Source organism: Cyprinus carpio, chromosome A3, assembly GCF_018340385.1.
Source record: "Cyprinus carpio isolate SPL01 chromosome A3, ASM1834038v1, whole genome shotgun sequence".
Lineage (NCBI taxonomy): Eukaryota > Metazoa > Chordata > Actinopteri > Cypriniformes > Cyprinidae > Cyprinus > Cyprinus carpio.
The window spans coordinates 23,601,851-23,623,767 of NC_056574.1; the positions used below are offsets into that span (position 1 = coordinate 23,601,851).

A 21,917-nucleotide genomic window follows, 5' to 3' on the forward strand; every position below is an offset into this window, starting at 1 on the left:
ACATAAGCATACATTTTATTTCCTTATGCAAACACAACAATGCCTAGGATTCCTGCGACCATACAACAATAAATGCATATGAATAGATGGATGGATCATAGTTACATTTTAGGTGGGCTTGAAATTGACGTAGCCTAACGTTACTTTCGTTTTTAAAAACGATCACTCATAAATCGATTCACCGTCCCAGTCCAGTTCCCAGGTCTAAGACCAGACCGTATTGTCGATTGCCGAGCGAATCCAAATATCTGTTGTCATCACGGTCTACATTAACGATTAGGTGAAGCTTTCATAAAAAAAACTTAAGGCGGCTGGTTTAGATATAATCAAGCTAAATGACTGTATCAGTCCATTTTATTCTTATTAGAAGTCAGTTCTACTAATACTAGCAGGTAAGACACACGAGCTAAATTAGCATTTGAGGAGAACGGCTAACAAACATGCTAAGACTTGCATGTGTAAAACTTGAACACGTTTTATTTTTTTCGTTTATTTGCATTATCTTTCGTTGAATTGACTGTTTAATTGAATGAGAATAGAGATAAATATCTCAGCCAAAAATGAAGCTGTCAGGCGTCTTTGACACGGACTGAATCACTGAGTCATTCAAAAATGTCTGTCTGCGTTTTTCTAGATATTGAGACACAGCCAATATATATATATATATATATGTGTGTGTGTGTGTGTGTGTGTGTGTGTGTGTGTGTGTGTGTGTGTGTGTGTGTGTGTGTGTGTGTCTTGCTTTTAGAACAGACATGATGATAATAATAATAATAATAATAATAATAAAGTAAATGACGCTTCAGAGCCAGTGGTCACGGTAAAGTTCAAGTGCGCGTACACTACACGAATACTATATTACATGTTATTTAATAGTCACAGCAAACGTTCCGTATGATTTTGAACTAATGTCTGTCTTGTTCGCAGACACAAGGCGACCCATATGGACCCGACGTCCAAGTCTGGGTTGAATCAGGTGTCAGATGTGGTGTTTGTCATAGAGGGAACTGCAAACCTTGGTCCTTATTTTGAATCACTTCGGGAGAATTACATACTACCGACTATAGAGTAAGAGTCTTCACCTGTTTGTTCATCCTGACATTTGTAAGACTTCTGTACAGACCGACTTGTCTGTGTGATCACAGGTATTTTAATGGAGGACCACCTGCTGAAACAGATTTTGGAGGAGATGTGAGTTGGATGACTCTGTTTACACCTCTTTGCATTAGTGCTGTCATTTCAACAGCTGATAATCTTTGTGCTTTTAACAGTATGGTGGCACTCAATATGGTCTGGTGGTCTTCAACACAGTGGATTGTGCTCCAGAATCTTACGTCCAGTGCCATGCTCCCACCAGCTCTGCTTTTGAGTTTGTCTCTTGGATTGACAGCATTCAGTAAGAGTGATTCCATGATATTTGCATTTTATGGTAGAAAGTCTGAGATAAAGGTGTGTTTTTGCTTGTTTAGATGATCTGTTAGTTATGAGTGTAGATTTACATGTTTTAAATGCCGAGAATCGCACCTTTTACACTGATGCTTTCTGCACAGATTCATGGGAGGTGGAGCAGAGAGCTGCAGTCTCATAGCTGAGGGTCTCTCCGTGGCCCTGCAGCTCTTTGACGACTTCAAAAAAATGAGGGAGCAAATGTGAGTTCTTTAACTTGTTTTGTTGAATCAAAATTCTGCGGGTGTATATGTGTTCTCATTGTTTCTCTTTTCAGTGGTCAGACCCACAAGGTTTGCGTGTTGCTGTGTAATTCTCCTCCATACTTACTACCGGCTGTGGAGAGCGTCAGCTACACGGGCTGCACTGCAGACAGCCTGGTCCAGATCATACGTGATGTGAGTATACACTTATTCTCGTTTTATCAGATGTGACTGTTTGTCAGAGTTCTGTTGTAACAGTAGATTTCGTAATATAATCAGTCCCACCAGGATTTCGTGGAACTTTTTTCCCACTGAATTTTCAGCCTTAAATCTCTGAATTTGCTGCGGATTTCTCAGAAATTGCAGCAATATTTGCTGCAGTTTTTTTATTTATTTATTTATTGTCATTTTGCAGCGAAAACCCATCAATAATTTTGATGTACTTGTGTAAATTAATTACAAAATAATTTCGGTTCTGGTCCCCCATGCACAAGGCACCAGCATAGAAATACAGTACTCATGATTCTGCTATGCTGAAAATACAGAATTGTGGTAGACACAATCAGTGAAACTGATTATATACTTTACATTTTACAATTCTAGAATTGTCTATTTTTGTAATATTGTTTTTGCTTTTTTTAAATTTATGATAGTGTTATCATCAGTGATTAGATTCATTAGAAATATTTAAAATATGCATTTCTTTGTAAAATAATGTGCTTATTTAAATCTATTTTTGAAATCAAGCATTATAGAGCCTAATATTAGCCCCAGTAGCCTATACATTATATGCAGTATTACATAGAGTAGTTTAATAGTATCATTAACCTCTAGAAACGTTCATTTCATCCCACTTGCTTAACACGTAAATATAAAGAAGGTATTGGATCATCTCAATCACACCTTTTTGAAGCAGTTGAAAATAAAATAGACCAGTGTAGGTTGTGAATGAATGATTGAGAAAGATCACTTGGAAATTTGAAATATTACCTTTTCCATCTCTTGAATGACAGAACTTTTCTTTCCTTTTAAAACACTTGTATATGACCAGCAGTGTTGGGTAAGTTACTCAAAAAAGTAATCCATTACAAATGACTAATTACTACTTTAAAATTTCAATTTGATTACATTACTGACTACTGCAAAAAAGTAATCCGATTACTAATTACTTTACTTTCAAGTTTACTTTACTTTTCAAGTTATCAAAACTAAAATATACACTACACTCCAAAAATGAAACTCAAAAATGACACAAGTATCAAAACAGCAACTTGAACGATCACTTGCATTTTTTACTGATAACAGTGAAAAGAACTTAAAATGTTCCTCATTTTTGATTGTACAGATAAGATTAACATCTTTTGAAACTGTAAAAGGTATACTCACAATATCAGCAAAACACCGTGGTTTTGTAAAATAAAGAATACAAACAGGGTGTGCTTTCTGCCGTCTCGGTCTCCTTGAAATTCTTTCTGAAACACGCCACAAAAATGAACAAAAACTAAGTGAATACTTCATACACAGACATGAGCAATATATCTATAAAAAAGCCTGAAGTGTCTACTTTTAAATGAAGTATTATCGAAGACAAATATTCTCTGATAAAGTATTCCGTATTAGCCAACGCGAGGTCCAGTCTTTCCAGTCTTAGCTCATTATCTGTAATGTGATCACGCCCATGTGCAGTGCGTGCTATTCATATGGTGATCATCCACGTGAGACACACAAACAGGTGACACATCACCAATGTAAACAAACCGTGAAGATTCATTAATTTCATCTAGGATACTTTTCGTTTCTGGAAGTAATGTACTGTGAGGAATAAGCCACAATTTACCTCAGAAGAAGAACGCGATGTGACGCGCGGCTTGATCCAGTGTAGGAGATCATTCTGATAAGTCATTTTTTTCTTACTTAGCCTATATTATTGTTATTGGGACATAAACTTGTACGCCTTTTACTAGTTGAACTTTTCCCAAACTATAATGCCAGACTAAAATATGTGAAATCGAGCTCAACATTTTGAAACATGATAGGCAACCTTTCATTGCATTTAAATGTTGAACGACTCTTCTGCATCTTAGCTCGCATTTTCCGGTGATTTATTAAAGGGCATACTGATGCGCAAAACATGATTTTAAAATGCATTTACTTAATATTTTTGCGTAACACTGCATTTGCAACTTAAGTAATGTAATTTAATTGACATTAGTAGCTGTGATCAAATTACATAAATTTAAAATGTAATGCCATATGGTCAGTCCATCCCTGCTCACTTTACAACAGAATTCTCTGCAATCTTGACAGGACACTTAAACACGCTTTGAGAATTATTATGGATCTCATGTTAACATTTTTTTTTGTGGAAATTTTGCAGAAATACGAAAAAAAAAAAGGTACTAATTTTGCAGAATAGCGAAATCCTGGAGGGACCGTGTAATGTATTTTCCTTGATGGTGATCATGTTGGTTGATACCATCATATTCTACAATATTATGTTCTTTATTGTTTACTGTGATGTCCTGCCAAATTTTGAGTTGTGCCATTTATGTATAAAAGCTGGTATCTGTTTCTTATATGTAGTTAATTAAATTATTATTAATATTATTATTATTATTGGCTGCAGCGGGGGATCCATTTTTCTGTAATTGCTCCACGGAAACTTCCAGCGCTTCGATATCTTTTTGAAAGAGCATCCTCGGTGGCAGGTGCACCAGAGTCCTCACACCCAGACTACAGTCAAGACCCCTTTCACATGGTGTTAGTCAGGGGCATTGCACTTCCTGGTAAGAAAGACACTTGTCCTGTTTGTGAATGTGCAGTGATATAACATCAACAGTTTTTTCAGCAGCTGAGCAACAGATGGTAAAATTTGGGATAAAGTAGTATTTTGGTTTTATTATTAGATTTGCTCTGATTAATGCTTTCTGTTACATCTCTGTGTGTTCAGTTGCTCCTGGAGGAGGTTCTGGTGCAGTCTCTCTTAAACCTGTCTTGCCACCTCAGCCTTTGCCTGTGTCCCAGCCTTCTATGGGCTCAGTAACCCAGACTCCTCCTCTTCAATTCCAGGTGTGTTAATGTAGTTAATAGGATGATATAACGTCATTACATATACACTACTATTCAAATGTTGGTAAAAAAAAATTCTTTCCAAAATAAATGCTTTTATTCAGCATGGATGCATTAAATAGTTCAAAAGTTACAGGAAAGACATTTTTTTGTAAAGGATTTCTATTTCGAAAAAAAAAAAAAAGCTGTTCTTTGAACATTCTAATTATATATCATGGTTTCGACAAACATTAAGAAGCACAGCTGTTTTAAACATTTTAAAATATATTTTAAAATATATTACAATGCATGGCAGTAATTTTAAATTGTAACAATATTTCACTAAATTGCTGTTTTTGCTGTATTTTTGATTAAATAAATGCAGCCATGGTGAGCATAAGAGACTTTCAAAACCATTTAAAAAAATCTTACTGGCTTCAGACTTTTGAATGGTAGTGTATATATTCATATGAACCTTTCAAGCAAAACATTTCACAAAACTAGTTTCTTAGGTGTCGGATGATAAAACAGTCAGCCTGTATCATTCAAAATTAAGGCGTGTATGTTTGGAAACTTTGTGGATGTGAATATATTACATGTAATATCATTAGTACATTTTACAAAATTATTTTGAACTTTTTAAAATAAAATTTTTGTGATATATGAAAACATTATGCTATTAATATCTTGAAATGATAACACATTTTAAGATCTGTTCTGCTAGTCACAATAAAACAATATTTAAAGGCAAAGAGGCCTAATGAAAAACTCAGATCAGAGAAATTGTATACAACGGGTTTGCTAAGGGGAAAATGAGGACAAAAAGGAAAAACAGGGACGACAAAAATATATGCACATTTTAATGAGCAGTTCAATTACCATTGGCAGGTGAGGTAAAAGGTTAATTTTGGACTTTGTCTGTCTCATTGCTTCGGTGATGTAGAGTAATCAGAGCGTTTCTCTCAGTAACAGGCTAATCTCAGTCTGCTCATTCTGAACCTTTCTGTGCCTAATTGGAGGCACATTATTGGTAATTTTCAGCATACAGAGCCTCATTTTGATTCTTAAGATTAAGACTAACTGCTGTTATAATCTCATTTGAATAGATCTAAGTGGTAGATGAGATGTGCATGAATGCATTTGTATTTAGTGGAAGGATCTGGCTTTGTTTTTTAAACAAGGCTGTGCACACTAATGATGAGACTTTATGAATGTTCTCCCTCTGTTGCATACACACTCTCTCTCTTCCCACAGAATCCCTCTTTAAACGCTGCACACGATGCAGCACAGAAAGTGTTAGATGCAGCCACTCAACAGCAGAAGATTCGATGTGAGTCAAGTTGTGTCCCTGTATTCTTGAATCTTCCACTGTGTTTCTTTGTTTTACTGTTTTCCTTGTTTTGAATGTTGTTTTTGTTTGCAGTTCCTCAAATGCCAAATACTCCATTCAGCCAATCACTCCCATCAGGAGGCAAACCCAACTTATCTACAGTTACCACAGTGTCACCGCCAGTGTTAACACAGCAGCAAGTTCCACCTCAGCAGCCACCACAGCAACCACAAGGCCCACCTGCACCCAACCAGCCACCTCTTCAGGCCCCTCAGCCCACCAATCAGCAGACACCGCCAACATCACAGTCTGGCATGGTCAGATTTGAGAAATGTATTTCTGTGCATACTGTCTCATTTGGACTCATTTGGAGTCCATGCAAGAGCACTTTAAATATACTCTTGTTTTTCAGGCTGCTGTACCTGCACCTCCAGCTGGGGCACAGCAAGGTGTTGCCAATAAGATAGTTGCATGGAGTGGAGTTCTAGAATGGCAGGAGGTGAGACATTTATACTAGTGATGTCATGGCAATATTTGCATACTAAATGGTCTTCTTCAGACCTGTTACGTGGTTTACTGCTGGTAAACAAACCATAATAAGGGACTGAATTTGGAGAGATACTGATTTTTTTGCCTTTTGGTTAGGGCTGTCAATCACAATTATTTTGGTAATTGAGTAATCGGTCGATTATTCTGATGATTAATCAAGTAATTGGAGAAAAAAAAATTGTGGTAGTAAAAATAGACTACATGAAAAATAGACTTTTAAAGTACTTAAAATACATATATAACAGCAATGAGGCGATAATTATCGGTTTAAATAAAATATCAAAAGCAAGTAATTATATGGGTATATTGAACAAATCAGTTAAAATACATAATATAGGTTTCGCAGTCCAAATTCAAAGTATTAGAGAGGGTTTTTTTCACCTGTCCCCTCCTCCTCAGACTTGACGCACACTCAGGTTGCTAGATTGACGACACCAACAGGAACAAGCAAACCTTTCGATGAATGAAATGAAATACGCTGTGTTTTCAACTGGCAACCCGGGGTGCCGAAATACAATTGGATAAACTGGCACTGGGCGGGTTTCACAAAACAAAACACCGAAAGATATTCCGGCCGGAACACACATTTCAAAGGAGAATAACTGACTTAACTTTTATGGTATTTTTATGCTTTAGTAGAGTCAAAATCTTACATACAGCACCTTTAAAAATGGTCTGCGCATGTAAATGATAACTGTTTGTGTGGAGCAGCATTTACTATGAAAGGAGCCGCTCTGAGATGCACGTAACCTACACACATTTAAATGAAGCACATATTAAACCTGCAGCGCATGTATTTATATAATTGAATTGCAGCCTTTGTGAATTCACATTTCCACTATTCTTTGGTTTTAATATTTCGTGCAGCCTTAGAAAATGGTCTAGAAATGCTTTTCATGGCTTATCGTCCACAGAATGCACCACTTCTGGTATTTTGCAGGTTAATTGCCAGGAGCAAAATGCAATCAAAGATTTTTTTAAAATGGAGTACACACATTTAATTAAGAAATCTTGACAGCCCTACTCTTGGTGTTTCCACATTTTTTACGCAGTATACAAAAAGTTGCATGGCATTTTTGAATGGAAACCCAGCTACTGTAATATTTGGATACTGAATTGTGATTACTCTGGGCTATACAGTTTACTACTAATAAGAACAGAAAATCTACCAAAATTACGTAAAAACCTGAAAGGCTCTTTTATCGTTGCCAAAATGTTGCTAATAAAGCTTTGCAAACAAGTTAATGTTATGTAAACTAATTAAAAATGGTTTTCTTCATTGGAATAAAGCTAAAATCAAATAGATAAAAAAATAAAGTAAAATTAGAAATGTTGCTTTGGCAACTAACGGAAATTAGTTAGTAATTACTGAAATGAAAACTGAAATAAAAATAAAGCTAAATGGAAATTAAAACATAAAGCTGAATGGATAGTGTCTTACACACCTGCTTGCGCCTCCCAGGTGTGCGAGGAGTGTTTGTTTGGAAAATGGAACATAAATGGATCTTAATTAATCTCTTTGAAAGACTCTCATAACTCATCTGCAACTCAGATGAAATGTATTTTTTTTTCTAGACATGTGAAAAAGATTGATTCGATCACCAAAAGCAAATCTGGTAAAGCTATCTAGTCGTGTTTCACTGATGTATTGTTAGGTGATGCATGGGTATTGTGCCTTGGGTGCCATTTGCACAGACTGTAATGGGATCAGTGATGTTTCTTGATTTCTGTTTGATTTATGGCAGAGGCCTTTGTTTTAGATTAATGAAGCATTATTGACTATTCCACAATGGCCACAAGATCATCTCAGCAATGAATGTTCCCAAACACACAATCAGCTATTGAAATGTTTTGTTTTGACATTGGGTCAACACAAGTGATCAGAAAATAAAAACACAGATGCACATGCCATGGTCATTATCACCATCTGGTCAATAACATGCCAGCCAACCAATGTGCGCTTATCAAGCATGGCGACAAGCTCTGTTTGCTGAGGCCTGTCATGGAGTCTCCATCTGGATGAGTTCACACAGCTCACCTATTCGCAAGAACAAACACTGCCAAGCTATTCTGTGTAAATTAAATCAATAGTAAATCTGCGCCACAACTCTTGTCGATCTGCAGATGAGTCCTGTGTTTTCTTCACACTGTCCTTTTGTAGCGATACTGTAAGGTGGTTGTAATAAGGATATGCAAACTGGTATATTTCTAAGATTGACAAGTTGTTGTGTTGACTTTGTCAACAGTTGGTCTAAATGAGTCTTTGAAAAATTAGGTTTGTTTGCTCATTGGTTGTACCGTTTTGATTGACATAATAACGTTGCAGCTGTTCCATTTTCAGTGTAATCTCACTTGTACTGGAAGTTGCACACACAGGTTGTATATTTCACAGAGACCTCCTGCCTTGAACCCCACCATCCATCTCTGCCAGCAAGGCCTTTTTACTCTGATTGTTAACCTCTTCATCTTATTCTGTCTGTCCTTTTTTTTCCCTCCCCTCGTCACCTCTCCCTCTGTCTCCATCAATCACCGCAGGCCCAAGGCTTCCTCCATGGACTCCAACACAAAACTTACACGCTCCTTGCCCTGCCAGGTCCAGGTCAGCCAAGGGGAGAATCTGTGAGTGACTCCGTTTGCCCCATATTTGCATAATGTAGAATATATGGAAGAGATGCACAGAGAGGATTATTTTTTCCCACCTCTTTTGTTTCAGAAATACAGACCAGTGGCCACAGAAGCTGATCATGCAGCTCATCCCTCAGCAGCTCCTGGTAAATGTGAACATTGTTGTTCCCTGCAGGATGTATTACTGGGCTTGGGAAGGAAGCAAGGATTGCTTCTTATTCATTCTTTTGTTCTCCTATATTATCTCCTTCACTATCTTTTTTTTTTTCTCTAGTCCTTTTCCTCTTCCTTCCCCATTTTTTTCGTTTCCTCTTTATTCTCCTCTTCATCACTGCTATTCCTGTATCAGCGTCTTTTTTTGTTCTTATCCTTCTCAATCTTTTTCTCCTCCTTTTCTACTACATTGTTATCTCCTCCTCTTCCTTAATAATCATCTTCTTTTTCTCCATAATCTTTTTCTCCTCCTTCCTCATTTCTTTTTCTTTTTCAATCTCAATCTTTTCATCCCTTTCCTTTTCTACTCTATAATCATCTCTATAATCAAGTCTTTCTCACTCTTTTTCTACTCTGTAATTGTTGTCTCCTCTCCTGTTTCTTCATCATCTTTTTCTCCTCTATCTCATTATTCTTTTCTCTTCCTTTTTCTTCTTCTACTGTATTTATTTGTAAGTTAAAAATTATACTATAATTATAAAATTATAGTACAAAAAGTATAATTATAAACTCTTGTTTTAACTTCTTTTGTAGATGCTATCCTAATATAGATGCTGAATTGCGGTTGGTCAAACATCTGGGTCACATAGTTTATTAAAGAAATTATATCTATGTTTTGTCTTTCTATAGACTACACTGGGCCCTCTGTTCAGAAACTCTCGTATGGTGCAGTTTCTGTTTACTAATAAAGATATGGAGTCTTTGAAGGGACTGTATCGCATCATGACCAATGGATTTGTGAGTATAATAACACAATGCATATATCTATATATTTTTATTTCACAATTGCAGCCTTGGCGTGTAATAATGGACTTCACCCTCTTGGGGGAGTTCTTCCTCTGCCTTTGAGTGTAAAATGAAAAGATTTTCACATTTAGCTATGAAAAAAGTCTAATAATAATTATTATCAGCAAAGTCACATAGCCAGCATTTCCTCTGAAAATGAAAAGCTCTGAAATGAACCTTTACCCTGGAGCTAGATCCCTTGACGCAGACTAAGAGATCTGTCAGTAGTGAATCACCATTAACACTGATTAAATTCAGTTTTAGGTTCAGTCTGTGTCTGGGAATCGGCTGCTTAGTTTATTTTAATCCTGTCTTCAAATATAATCGTGTAGGCCCAGGCAGCTCTCCAGTCACTCTAGTTGTGTGTGCTGTCTAGATGTGTGGATTGGCACATAGTTTGATGTATGTTTTGTGTGTGTGTGTAGGCTGGTTGTGTGCATTTCCCCCACAGTGCTCCATGTGAGGTACGTGTGCTGATGCTGCTGTACTCGTCTAGGAAGAGGATCTTCATGGGCCTCATCCCTAATGACCAGAGCGGGTTCGTCAACGGCATTCGGCAGGTCATCACTAACCACAAACAAGTGCAGCAGCAACGCTCGGTGAGTCACACGAAATGGTGTAGTTTTCACTATAAACAAACAGTTCTAGATTAGGGCTGCACGATAAATCGCATGCGATATTTAATGCGCATCTTGTCAGTAAAGCCGGTTCTGTATTCAACGGTAAATCTCCATCACCTGTGCGCTTTCACATAGAGCAGCATTAACTACACTGGGCCGTTGTTCACTGACAAGCTGCGCAAAACATGCGCAAAATATGATCGTGTTTTTGTGCAGATTTTCAGATTAAATACCACATGTGATTTATCGTGCAGCCCAATTATTGAAATTATAATAAGAGCACAAAATTCTAAATGTAATACACAAAAAATGCTCACATGAAATCTACAAATAAAGTATCTTTTTGTTCCTGTAAAATATTTGTGTAAAAGAACAAAAGTTTTTATCAGTTTATTTAGCGATTAAATTGATCCTGTTATGTTTTTTTTTTTTGCACCTTGTGAGCAGCTGTCTCCGGTTTTGCTTTGATGTTGCTCACCTAGTGCACATGGCACCTAAAATTAACACTTGCTAAATGCTGATTGTGAGTTAAAAGCGACTTTGGCAATTCCAAACAAATCCCCGCTGGCCAGTAACCATCTTAGTGCCTGCAACATAATACAAGGTTAAAGAAAACATTGCCAAATTGTATCCATGTGTCCCTGACACATGTCCTGGTTGGCATTAGTATGCCAGATAAACAACAAACTGTTTCAGTGATCGCTAATGAGAAGGGGAGAAATACTGAGGATCATACCAGCCATACAATATGTAACCAAAGCCAAAGAACCTGATTTACCTTGTGAAAAATGCTTGAATTTCAGTCTTATAGGATTATTCTGAGTAAAGCTCAATTTACAGCACATGTAGCATATTTAAACTTCTCACCTTTTGGCAAAATTAGCTGTTTTTGAAAGTGAAATTGGTGACCTGATTCGTCCAGATCCGAAGAGTTTTTGTTTAGGATTGTGGAGGTGTGGGACTTAGGGGTGTTGAGGTCTGCATGCACTTGTTTGACTACAATACCAGCTAATCTTGTGGCTGACTCCAACAGTGACTAATCGTGTGACTTACTCTCGTATCTGAATTCATTAACCAATGCACAGGGAATCTGCATCTCTGCAGGAGCGCTGCATTTTTTGATGGACTACTGAAAACCATATGCGGAAACTTTTTTCTCAATAAAAAATTACATGACGCAAAACAAGGAAATTGCCTAATGTGAGTGATTTACAGGCCATTGAAGTCAGAATATTTGTTACAAAAATATATCATATTTGAGTCTTATTATTGTTTATTATTATATTATTGTATTAAAAGTAATGTACTGTTATTAAATTAAATATTATTTGATTTTATAAACATTAGTGTGTTTACTTAAACAATCCATAGTAAAATTGTATATAATTGTCTTCATTGGGTCATTCCGTGTCAACTCAACCAGAGGTCTCCGGCTCAAATTTTTGATTTCGTTAATATTTTTTCTGAAAAAAGATAATCATGTATAGTGATTAAAGCCAAAATATCATATGTCATGGATGAAAATGTACTGATAAATCCATTGTTTTGTAGAGGGGGTCAAAATGGCAATTTTCACCTGAGATTCAGAGATAAATTACTTCAGAAAGATGGCAGCGTTCTTAGTTATTTTTACACAGAGATTGGTAGCTCTGTTAGTAAAATTGGTTGACTTTAGCAGTCTTTGTTAGATTATGTGCCAATGGTGACCATTCAAAAAGAGCACTTTTCAGGTTTGCAAGGCTGTAACTCAAAAAGTATTGAATCTTAATGCCCTTTTAGATATCAGTCTTAAACAAACTTACTGTGTAATCCACTAGAATATAATTATAGAATGTAGTGGGTTATGTTTCATTTACTCTTTGTGTAATTTAGTATCTAATTTAGAAATGAAATGTTAATGCAGGGCTCCAAACTGCGACTAAAATGGTCACATTTGCGACCAAAAATATTCAGTTGCGAGTGAAGTTTTTACTTCTGGCCACTAGGCCTATTTACATGTTATAACTTAAAAATTTGCATGTAATGCTTTTTTCATGATTGTTTTGCAATCACATTTTTTGTATTGGTACAGATTCTGTGTAATAAAACAATGCGTGACTGTATATTCAAAATACAGATTGGAATACATTGGAAAAAACATTTAGGGTAGTTCCCACTTTAAGTGAACCTTAGTTCCCAGGTCATCTACAAGATGGATAAATATTTTGATAAAGTCAAGAAAGATGAGACATAAACACGTGACAGTATGATTGAAATGTTTAAAATGTAAACAAATAAAAAAAATGATAATAAAATAAACAAAACACGTTTTTTCTGTGGCACCTAAAAAAATTATTTGGTGCCTAAGTTTTTTCTTATAGGAGCCAATGGCTCCTTACTCGATTTTTTTGTTTGGAGCCCTGTAATGGAGTCTAACACTTTATATTCTAAGTCTCAAAATATGTGCGCTTGTGTCTTTAAGAATGCAGTTATTGGTAGTAAGATTGATTGGGGTGCACAGAGGGGAGAGACAAGAGACGTGCAGCTGAGGAGAGAGCTGATCGGAGCAATTTAGCTGACAGATTGCAGGAAATACAGTAAATTAATCGATTGATCATCATATTAATACTTTGAAGTGTATATAGTGCGTGTGTATACACGAGTGGTTAAGTTAATTTAGTTGTTGATATTTGAATTATGAGTGTACGTTCCCTGTCGAGCTTTCACGAGACATCATGGAGACATTTTTCTGTTATGGGAACTCCTTCCCTTTCAACCTTTCCTGAACTCCTACTGGCTCATGCCAGTCCAAATGACTAACCAATTGTCACAAAGTATGCAAATCGCATGCAAATACTGACAAGCTCGAGAGGCAGTATAAAATATGGTGCAGGCGGCAATTATGTCAGAATCTTCTTCACTTTGCTGAACAACCAAAGAATATGGCTTATAAACTATTTACAGCTTACAGTTGAGGTTCGCTTATCAGAGGGTGGTGCCTGGATTGCCACTCCTCTGCAGCTTTCAGGTGAGAATGACATTTTTCTTCAGATGCCAGATGAGTCCGTCTGCCCTCGATCAGTGGTGGACCTTAAGGACAAAATGTCTGCATTCCTCTCACCTATCGAACCTGCAGGACTGCTTCCATTGCGGAGCAGAGAGCTGAGTGCAGATACTGGAGCTAAGGGTTCTCATGTCGCCGCAGATGCCACACGACCCACTGTCTAAGCGTGCCTTAGAGCGGTGTTCTACAGAGCGCAATCACGTTGGCTCCTCACTCATTCAGAAGATACCAGCCCCTTATCAGTGGCTACCATGTTTGGAAGACACTGCTCTCTTTTATTCACATGATACCAGCCCCACATAAGCGGCTGTCGTGTGTAGAGGACTCCACTCTCTCACTCATTCAAGGTGATATGCAGCCCCCGCTTCAGTGCAGCGACCTGCTGTAAACAGAGGATTAAGCGTTTTAGTTGCTCACCCACTCACCAGCAGTGAAGCTTCCCCCGCCTCAGAGCGGCAGTAAGTCCCCTGATGCCCCGGTGCGCAAAAGCGAGGAGTCACCTGATGCCCCTGCACAGAATAGCACGTGAAGGCGAGGAGTCATCTGATGCCCCGGTGTGGAAAAGCTCACAAAGGCAAGGAGTCACCTGATGCCCCGGCGTGTATCCTATCAGCGTTCCAGATTTCTCTGGACTATTACGTCAGTTGTTAATGACCCTACGAAGTGGTGTTCAACTAGGTCTTATAGCCATTCAAAGTCTGTAGTGACAGGCGCAGATGTTGCCGCCCACACCAGTTAAAAAGCGCGTCAACGCTTTCCAGCAGAAGACCGCGAGATCGAGGTTGTCTTTGGCGCACAGCTCCTCCCAGTGCAGGGACACCAGGCCTGCAGCCGTTACCGCGATCACTGCTGCCCATTACCAGGAGCTGGATGGCTCTGTTCTCTCTGTTCTCCCGTTTGGGCTTGCTTTTTCTCAAAGTGCATGAACGCAGTTCTTGAGCATTCTCAATTATTTTGATGACTGGTTGATCTTAGCTCAGTCACAGTACACACTATAGCCAGCCATATAGGCAAACTGCTTTGTCACTTGGAGTCCTTGGTGCTATGTGTGAATGTGTGTAAGAGCATTCTCACCCCAAGTCGGTCTATAACGTGTCTGAGAGTGTGCTTCGACTCAGTGGAGATGCGTGCTCGCCGTCCATTTTGTCTTCCCTGCGTCATTTCAGACTGGGCAGCTCTGTTTACTTGAGGGAATTTCAAAGGCTGCTGGGACTGCTGCTGGCAGTGGCATCAGCGGTATGGCATCTTGGTTTACTACACATGCGCCCGCTGCAGTTTTAGCTGAAATCTCGAGTCCCTTGGACAGCGTGGCCATTTGCGCATTGTGGTCTCCCACAGCTGCATCGAAGCTCTGAGGCTGTGGGCAAGGATTTAATTCAAGTTTATTTGTATAGCGCTTTTTATGATACAAATCATTGCAAAGCAACTTTACAGAAAATTACGTTTCTACAAAATTTAGTAGTAGCTTATCAGTAATGACTGTCAGTTTATGTGCATACGGCAGAAATGTTCGGAAAAACGGGACGCTCTGACATTGCACTGGCCAGCAGCCAGGCTTTATGCATTCCTGTATGCATGCAAGATCAGGGAGGGGGAGGCTTCGGTGACACTCATCAGACCGAACTGGCCGAACCAGCCTTGGTTCCCGGACCTGACAAAGCTGCTGGTGGCGCTGCCATGGCTGATCCCCATTAGGAAGGATCTGATGTCTCAAACGAGTGGTTTGGTGAGGCATCCCAACCCGGAGTTATGGAGCCTTAATGTGTGGCTGTTTGGGGATATCAGAGGAGCAGAGCGCCCTGTTTGCTTGTGTGCTTGACACGCTCTCGGAGGCAAGGGCGCCCTCCACGAGACGTTTGTATGCTTTAAAATGGGGAGTGTGTGTTGTGCCGTGTTCATATCAACCTGGCTGCTTGCTCCGTGTCCCTGCAGGGCGGGCAATCGATCAGTAGGCACGCACTGGTGATGAGTTTTCTTAAGGGGGTGGGGAGATTGCATCCCCCACATTCGCCCTCAGTTCCCACCTTGGGACCTAGAGGTGGTGTTAAGAGCTTTTTCACAGCCACCATTCGAGCCTTTAGCATCCATTATTATGAAGGAGCTATCTCTCAAACTGCACTTCTTCTTGCCCTCGCTTCTGCTATGCGCATAGGGGATTTACATGCATTTTCTGTGGACAGCAATTGTATTCGCTTCAGACCTGGTGACTGCAGCGTCACTCTCCGGCCGAGACCAGGCTATGTGCCTAAATCACTGTCTACCCCCTTCAGAGCGTAGACTGTTTCACTCTCTGCCCTGTCTTTTCAACATTGATAACGCTCAGACTTCGGTGTGCCCCTTCAGGGTTTTGAGGATTTACATTGACCATTTGGCCAGCTTTCGGCAATCTGACCAGCTTTTCCTGTGCTATGGTGGTTGTGCGAAGGGCCAGGCCGTGTCAAAAAGAAGTCTTTTCCACTGGATTGTGGACGCTATCATGGCTGTTATACGGGTCAAGGTTTGGAATGTTCTTTGCACATTAGGGCCCACTCAACAAGCGCTATCGCCTCCTCCTAGGCATGGCAGAGAGTCAGATGTCTATTAAGGATATATGCTTTGCAGCCGGCTGGTCTTCTCAGAATACCTTCACCAAGTTTTACAAGCTGGACGTTCAGTCCTTAGCCTCCCAAATGCTGCTGGTGAGTGACTGATTCACGTTTATGCTACCTCTATTTATGTGTGTTTGCTGCCTCACACAGTAATTACTCTGCACAGCCCTATATGCTATTGTTGTTCTTTCTTCGCTGAGTATGTGATTTGTACAGGCTGCTCGTAGCCTCTCTCACTGCAGGATTGAATATCGTTCCCATAACAGAGAAATGTCTCTGTGATGTCTCGTTCCAGCTCCCAGGGAACCGAGGTTACGATAGTAACCAGTAGAGGTGGGAGCAAGTCACAAGTAAGTCTAAGGTCTTAACCTTCAGGGTCTCAAGCAAGTCCAAGTTAATGTTTGTGAGAGTCAAGCAAGTCAAGTCACTGCTTATGTCAAGCAATTCAAGTCAAGTCGTAGCTTAGGTCAAGCAAGTCACTGTCAAGTCATACAAATGTTTAATGATTTAACTAAATTTATAAGTTAAAATAAGTTAAAACCACAATAGGTATGGACTATGGGAGTTTTAGTTGCAAAAAAAAATTGCAATATGCATTTTGACCACATACAGCTGATTTGTTAATATAATAAAAATCTAAAAATAAATAAAAATTTACACTACATAGCCTAAAATGTAACTAAAATTAGTCCAACATAAAAGCAAGGAAAGTATTTAGGTACAGCTGTTTCATTATGCCTCAAACATTGCAGAAAACCATAAAAAAGTATTAAACAATTCAAGTATAGTGGTTTCTATGCCACCAAATTACATTTAAACAGGCATCACCTTTATGGGACATGAACACATCCTTAAGTTAGATCCTTCCTTTTCAAAGTTTGCGTGAACCAGAAGTTGCTGTCGACTTTATTTCAGTGTAGTGACGTATTTCCAGCTGAAACGGAATACTGAATAGAGGGCATGGTTTTATGTTTGCGTTCCTCCTCTCTGTCTCTCACTCATAGCAATCTAACGGTTGGAGGGGTGTGTTTAAGGATATTCTCAAAAAGACATCAAAATAAAAGGAATGCCATTCCAGAGCGGAAGCAAATGTTAAGAAAATGATCAAATTTTGATTAAAGATTACGAAAACAAAAATGTTTTTTTCAGCAGATTAACTTGCACAAATTAATTGTTTACATCAATACTAGCAATGTGCACTAGTAAAGTAAATTAAGTCAATTTTGATTTCATGCGGACTTTAATTATATGTGTGTATATATATATATGTGTATATATATATATATACATACTATATACATATATATATATATATATATATATATATATATATATATATATATATATATAATATATATATATATATATATATATATATATATATATAGATGTATATATATATATATATATATATATATATATATATATATATATATATATATATATAGATATATATATATATATATATACGTATATATATATATATATATATATACGTATATATATATATATATATATCATTAAATATATGTATGTATATATATATATATATGTGTAAAAGTTTTTTTTTTTTTTAAATAAGACGTATGTTGACGTAATTGTTTTCAACATTATGCCACAAGTGCTGTTTTTTTTATCTTAACTTGTATTGAACCTAGACCAAAAAAATCACTGCACAAAAAAAAATTGTTTTCAAATATGAGTGCATGTACATACAAAATCAATTATACAGTCACACGCTTAAATGTGCATGCCATGTAAACTCTAGCATAACATCAATGTGCAATAACGAAAACATACTCTCACACCTTCATGAAAAGAAAAGCATTTTGGGATATTTAAGTGAAACAAAAGAATATTAGCTTGAAGTGTATTTGTGTTTTAATTGTACTTTTTGTGCTTTGTTCTTTAATTCTGTCAGTAATTCATCGCTGGTCTTTTCCTCAGATGAACAATACTGTTCAGATGCAAGGACAGGTCCCACCCAATCAGAACTTCCTCAACAGACCGCCAGGCCCCATCCCCGTTACGCATGGTAACGTGCAACAGCAGGTAAAGCAGCAGTGCTTCCCCCTCTCCTCTCTCCCCTGCCCTGCTCTCTCTCTGTCTTTGGCCCTGTGCACTCACCCCATTTGTATTTCTCCTCGGCTTGAGATGGAATGTGCATGCTGTTCTAAACCCTCCTCGTCTCCTCCTCTCTGTCCCTCTCTTTCTGCCTCAGTCTGTGGTGGTGGGCTTGCCCTCCGTCAGTCAGGTCACACTGATGGAGGACCAGCAGAGACAGAACAACATGGTGAGAATCAGAAACGTAATTATTTATGCATGCAAGCACACACGTAGGACCATGTTTCCTGCAAGCACAGGGTTTCACAACTTGATTTTCTGCCATTTCAGCACCATTTCTGCCGTTTCATCTTGTGAACAGCATTGTGTGCTAAAGGGGACATTGCTGAAAGAATCAAAAATGCAGTAAAAACTGTAATATTGTGAAATATTATTACAATTTGAAAAGTAAATATATTTTACAATGTAATTAATTCCCATGATTTCAAAGCTGAATTTTCAGCAGCCATTACTCCATTACTTCAGTGTCACATGATCCTTCAGAAATCATTCTAATATGCTGATTTGGTGCTCAAGAAACATTTCTTGTTATTATGGATATTTATATAATTGATATTTTTCTTATGACTTTTTCTTAAGACTTTTTTTTATGGAAGGGCGCTTTTTATTTCACGTCTTTTGACTGAAGCAATGCAACACCCGCTGACTGTAATGATAGATCTTGAAAGATCAAAGACAATTTTTAATATAACTCAGACTGGATTCGTCTGAAAGAAGAAAGTCATATACACCTAGGATGCCTCGGGGGTGAATAAAATGCAGCCCAATTTTCATTTTTGGATGAACTAACGTTTAAGGGTCAAAAAAGGTTGATGTCACATTAAAATAAATTCATGTCTACTTTCCAACTTGTTCTAAGCAATCCCTTGTTAGACAGCAACCAATATAAACACCATCCAATTCTTGAATGAATGACTACTGAATCAGTTCTTTTTAGTGAATCCAAATAGTACAGCGTGACCGGTGTTGTCAGATTCACAGATGAATGACTCTTTGATTACGCTGTATAGTTATGATTAACTTAATAGAGCCAGCTCAAAGAATCGTTCATTTGAGAATTGGACTACACTGGTCACTCAATGATTTGGATTCACAAACAAGTCATCACAAGTCATTCTTAAGGGCTAACAGTGCATGTTTCATGTTTTACCTGAGGCTGTTGAGATCAGTGTAATTGCTGTTTGTTCTTATAATGTTTAGTTAAAAACTGATGATATTTGTAGCTATTTTGTAAGAAATAACCACTGAATACATGAAATGTTAATTTTATTACATTTAAAATGGAATACAAATACAAGTGGTAATAATGTAAAAAATAATTATTATTATTATTATTGTTTTTTAATAAGACCAAATATCTAATTGCATTTATTCTGCCCCTAAAAAGACATCAATTAGCCTGGGATCATGAATTTTTCTTTGGTTCCCATCCCTAGAGTAAACAATTGTGCTTGTGATATCTAGTTTACTTGTTCCTGTATCAAACAAAGCTCTGAATATCTGTGTGAATAATAGTCTGTGGGCTGAAGCCTAAAAAGAGAGTGGAAAATGGTTACGTAAAACTAAGTTCCGACTGTATTTGATGTGAGAAGCCTTGACTATTATAAGTGGACTTCTGGGAAAAATGCTACAAAGTGTGGAATATGTCCCCTTTAACACAGTTACAGTGCCTCTGTATTCACGGTTCCCTCCTGTGAGACTCACACAGAACTAGCACTTTTGTAATACAGTGTTTTACAGCTCTCATGTCCACTTTCCTCATCACTGTGGTTTTGATTTCCATTAGTTGAGAGCGGCTGCAACAGGCAATCAGCAGCCGCCGGTCACAGGTGCTCCGCCCAATCAGGTGGCCCAAGGTCAAGCCCAGAATCCTGGTGGCATGCTGCGCCTCCCAAACCCAGGCGCAAACCCCCAACTCCGCAGTCTCCTCCTCAGCCAACAACCTGTAAGTGTGTGCAGCGAATAGCATCATCAGCACACATTTTTCCTGTTTAACACTGTAAAGCTGCTTTGACACAATCTGTATTGTGTAAAGCGCTATATAAATAAAGGTGGCTTGATGTGACTCGAAGCCCTTCCATAGCACTTCCTTAAGCTGCGGTCACTCAAAAATTTGAGCATGTGAAATTTCTACAGATTCTGCATTGCTTGCAATATGATGCCACACACTGCAGCATCTTAACACAATGCAACTTATAATTCCTTATTCAACATATGATACATCCAAAATGTAAAAATATGCAGTCTATTCCACTTTACTGCAGTCCTGCATATTTAAAGTTTGCATTCTTTTAATTCAGATAAGATGTCACATTGTGATGCATCAGTAATCTATGGGTCTCACGTCTTCGTGTGATATGAATTCACAGGTCAAGAGGTCACAAAAAATGTGCTTTGAAACGCAGCGAAATTTGCATGAGCTTGCATTTCCTGTCTCCCGCATTTGCATTCGTACTGTAAAAATAGAATGAAAAGTGCCATTCACAGTTTGGTTTGCTTTTATATTCCGTAATCTCTCTCTGCAGCAGGGTGGGATGCAGGGCATGCAGGGAATGCATCCCATCCAGCAGATGGTCCATCCTGCACCAGGAGGGGGCGCTCAGATGCAGCCTCAGTGGAGGCAGCCTCACCAAGGTAGCGCTTAATTTCCAGTACAGTATCATTAGCACAATTTATTTTTATCACATCTGTGACCTCGTTAATTGTATAAGAGATTTCATTTATTTGCTGTGGCTTGTACTGCTGTTTATGTTTAATCTTTTTTTAAACCTCTTAGATACCTTTAAGCTATGAGTTTTATATTCCCACAGGTCCGCTGATGATCCCTACTGGTCCACGGGGTCCAGTCGCACAGAATCCTGGGATGCCTCAGGTGTCGAGCGTCATGGAGGATGAAATTCTTATGGACCTTATCTAAGGACTGCTTTACCCATCATTCTTTGCTTCAGAGGTTTCGTTACTAAATACGAGAGTCATCTTAGCTCGGTTCTTTTTACTTTTTGTTAGAAGCAGGTGCGTAGGGGAAGATTAGAGGTGTTTAGAGTGAGATCAGGAATTTATTTTCATACTCGCGTATTTGTTGATGCATTTACATACAAACCTATCACCGAATCATGTTAGCAGTAACTTGATTGTTCATATAGACAGGACCGAAGAGCAAGGCGTTTGAAAATCACTCTACACCTCTTCACACCTCAAGATTAATCAGTTAAATCCGGTTACTATTGTATTTTTATGAAAGTTTTACTTTCTATCGGTTTTACTTTTTCTTAATTTGTCTTTTGAAATCTAGTATGTTGTTTTATGAAAATGAATAAAGTTAATTTTCTCAAGCAATTTTTG

At 38.2% G+C, this 21,917-nt stretch overlaps 1 protein-coding gene across 6 annotated transcripts; it reads left to right on the forward strand.

The window, feature by feature from the left end:
- Nucleotides 1-134: 134 nt before the first annotated feature.
- On the forward strand, nt 135-21,911 carry LOC109080627 (mediator of RNA polymerase II transcription subunit 25). 6 transcript variants are annotated; one of them, XM_042725144.1, is made up of 20 exons: nt 135-280; nt 928-1,068; nt 1,146-1,191; nt 1,272-1,396; nt 1,551-1,649; nt 1,724-1,844; nt 4,276-4,435; nt 4,600-4,718; nt 5,952-6,027; nt 6,121-6,344; nt 6,440-6,526; nt 9,110-9,195; nt 9,290-9,347; nt 10,045-10,152; nt 10,626-10,799; nt 18,399-18,503; nt 18,673-18,744; nt 20,362-20,520; nt 21,101-21,209; nt 21,386-21,911. In XM_042725144.1, the coding sequence occupies exons 2-20, from the start codon at nt 944-946 to the stop codon at nt 21,490-21,492; spliced, it is 2,160 nt and encodes a 719-aa protein (XP_042581078.1). In that variant the 5' UTR covers nt 135-280; nt 928-943; the 3' UTR covers nt 21,493-21,911. The 6 variants fall into 6 exon arrangements, with proteins under 6 accessions (XP_042581078.1, XP_042581090.1, XP_042581072.1 ...); XM_042725156.1 differs by having other exon boundaries at nt 190-392; nt 21,104-21,209; XM_042725138.1 differs by having other exon boundaries at nt 191-392.
- The last annotated feature ends 6 nt before the right edge of the window (nt 21,912-21,917 follow it).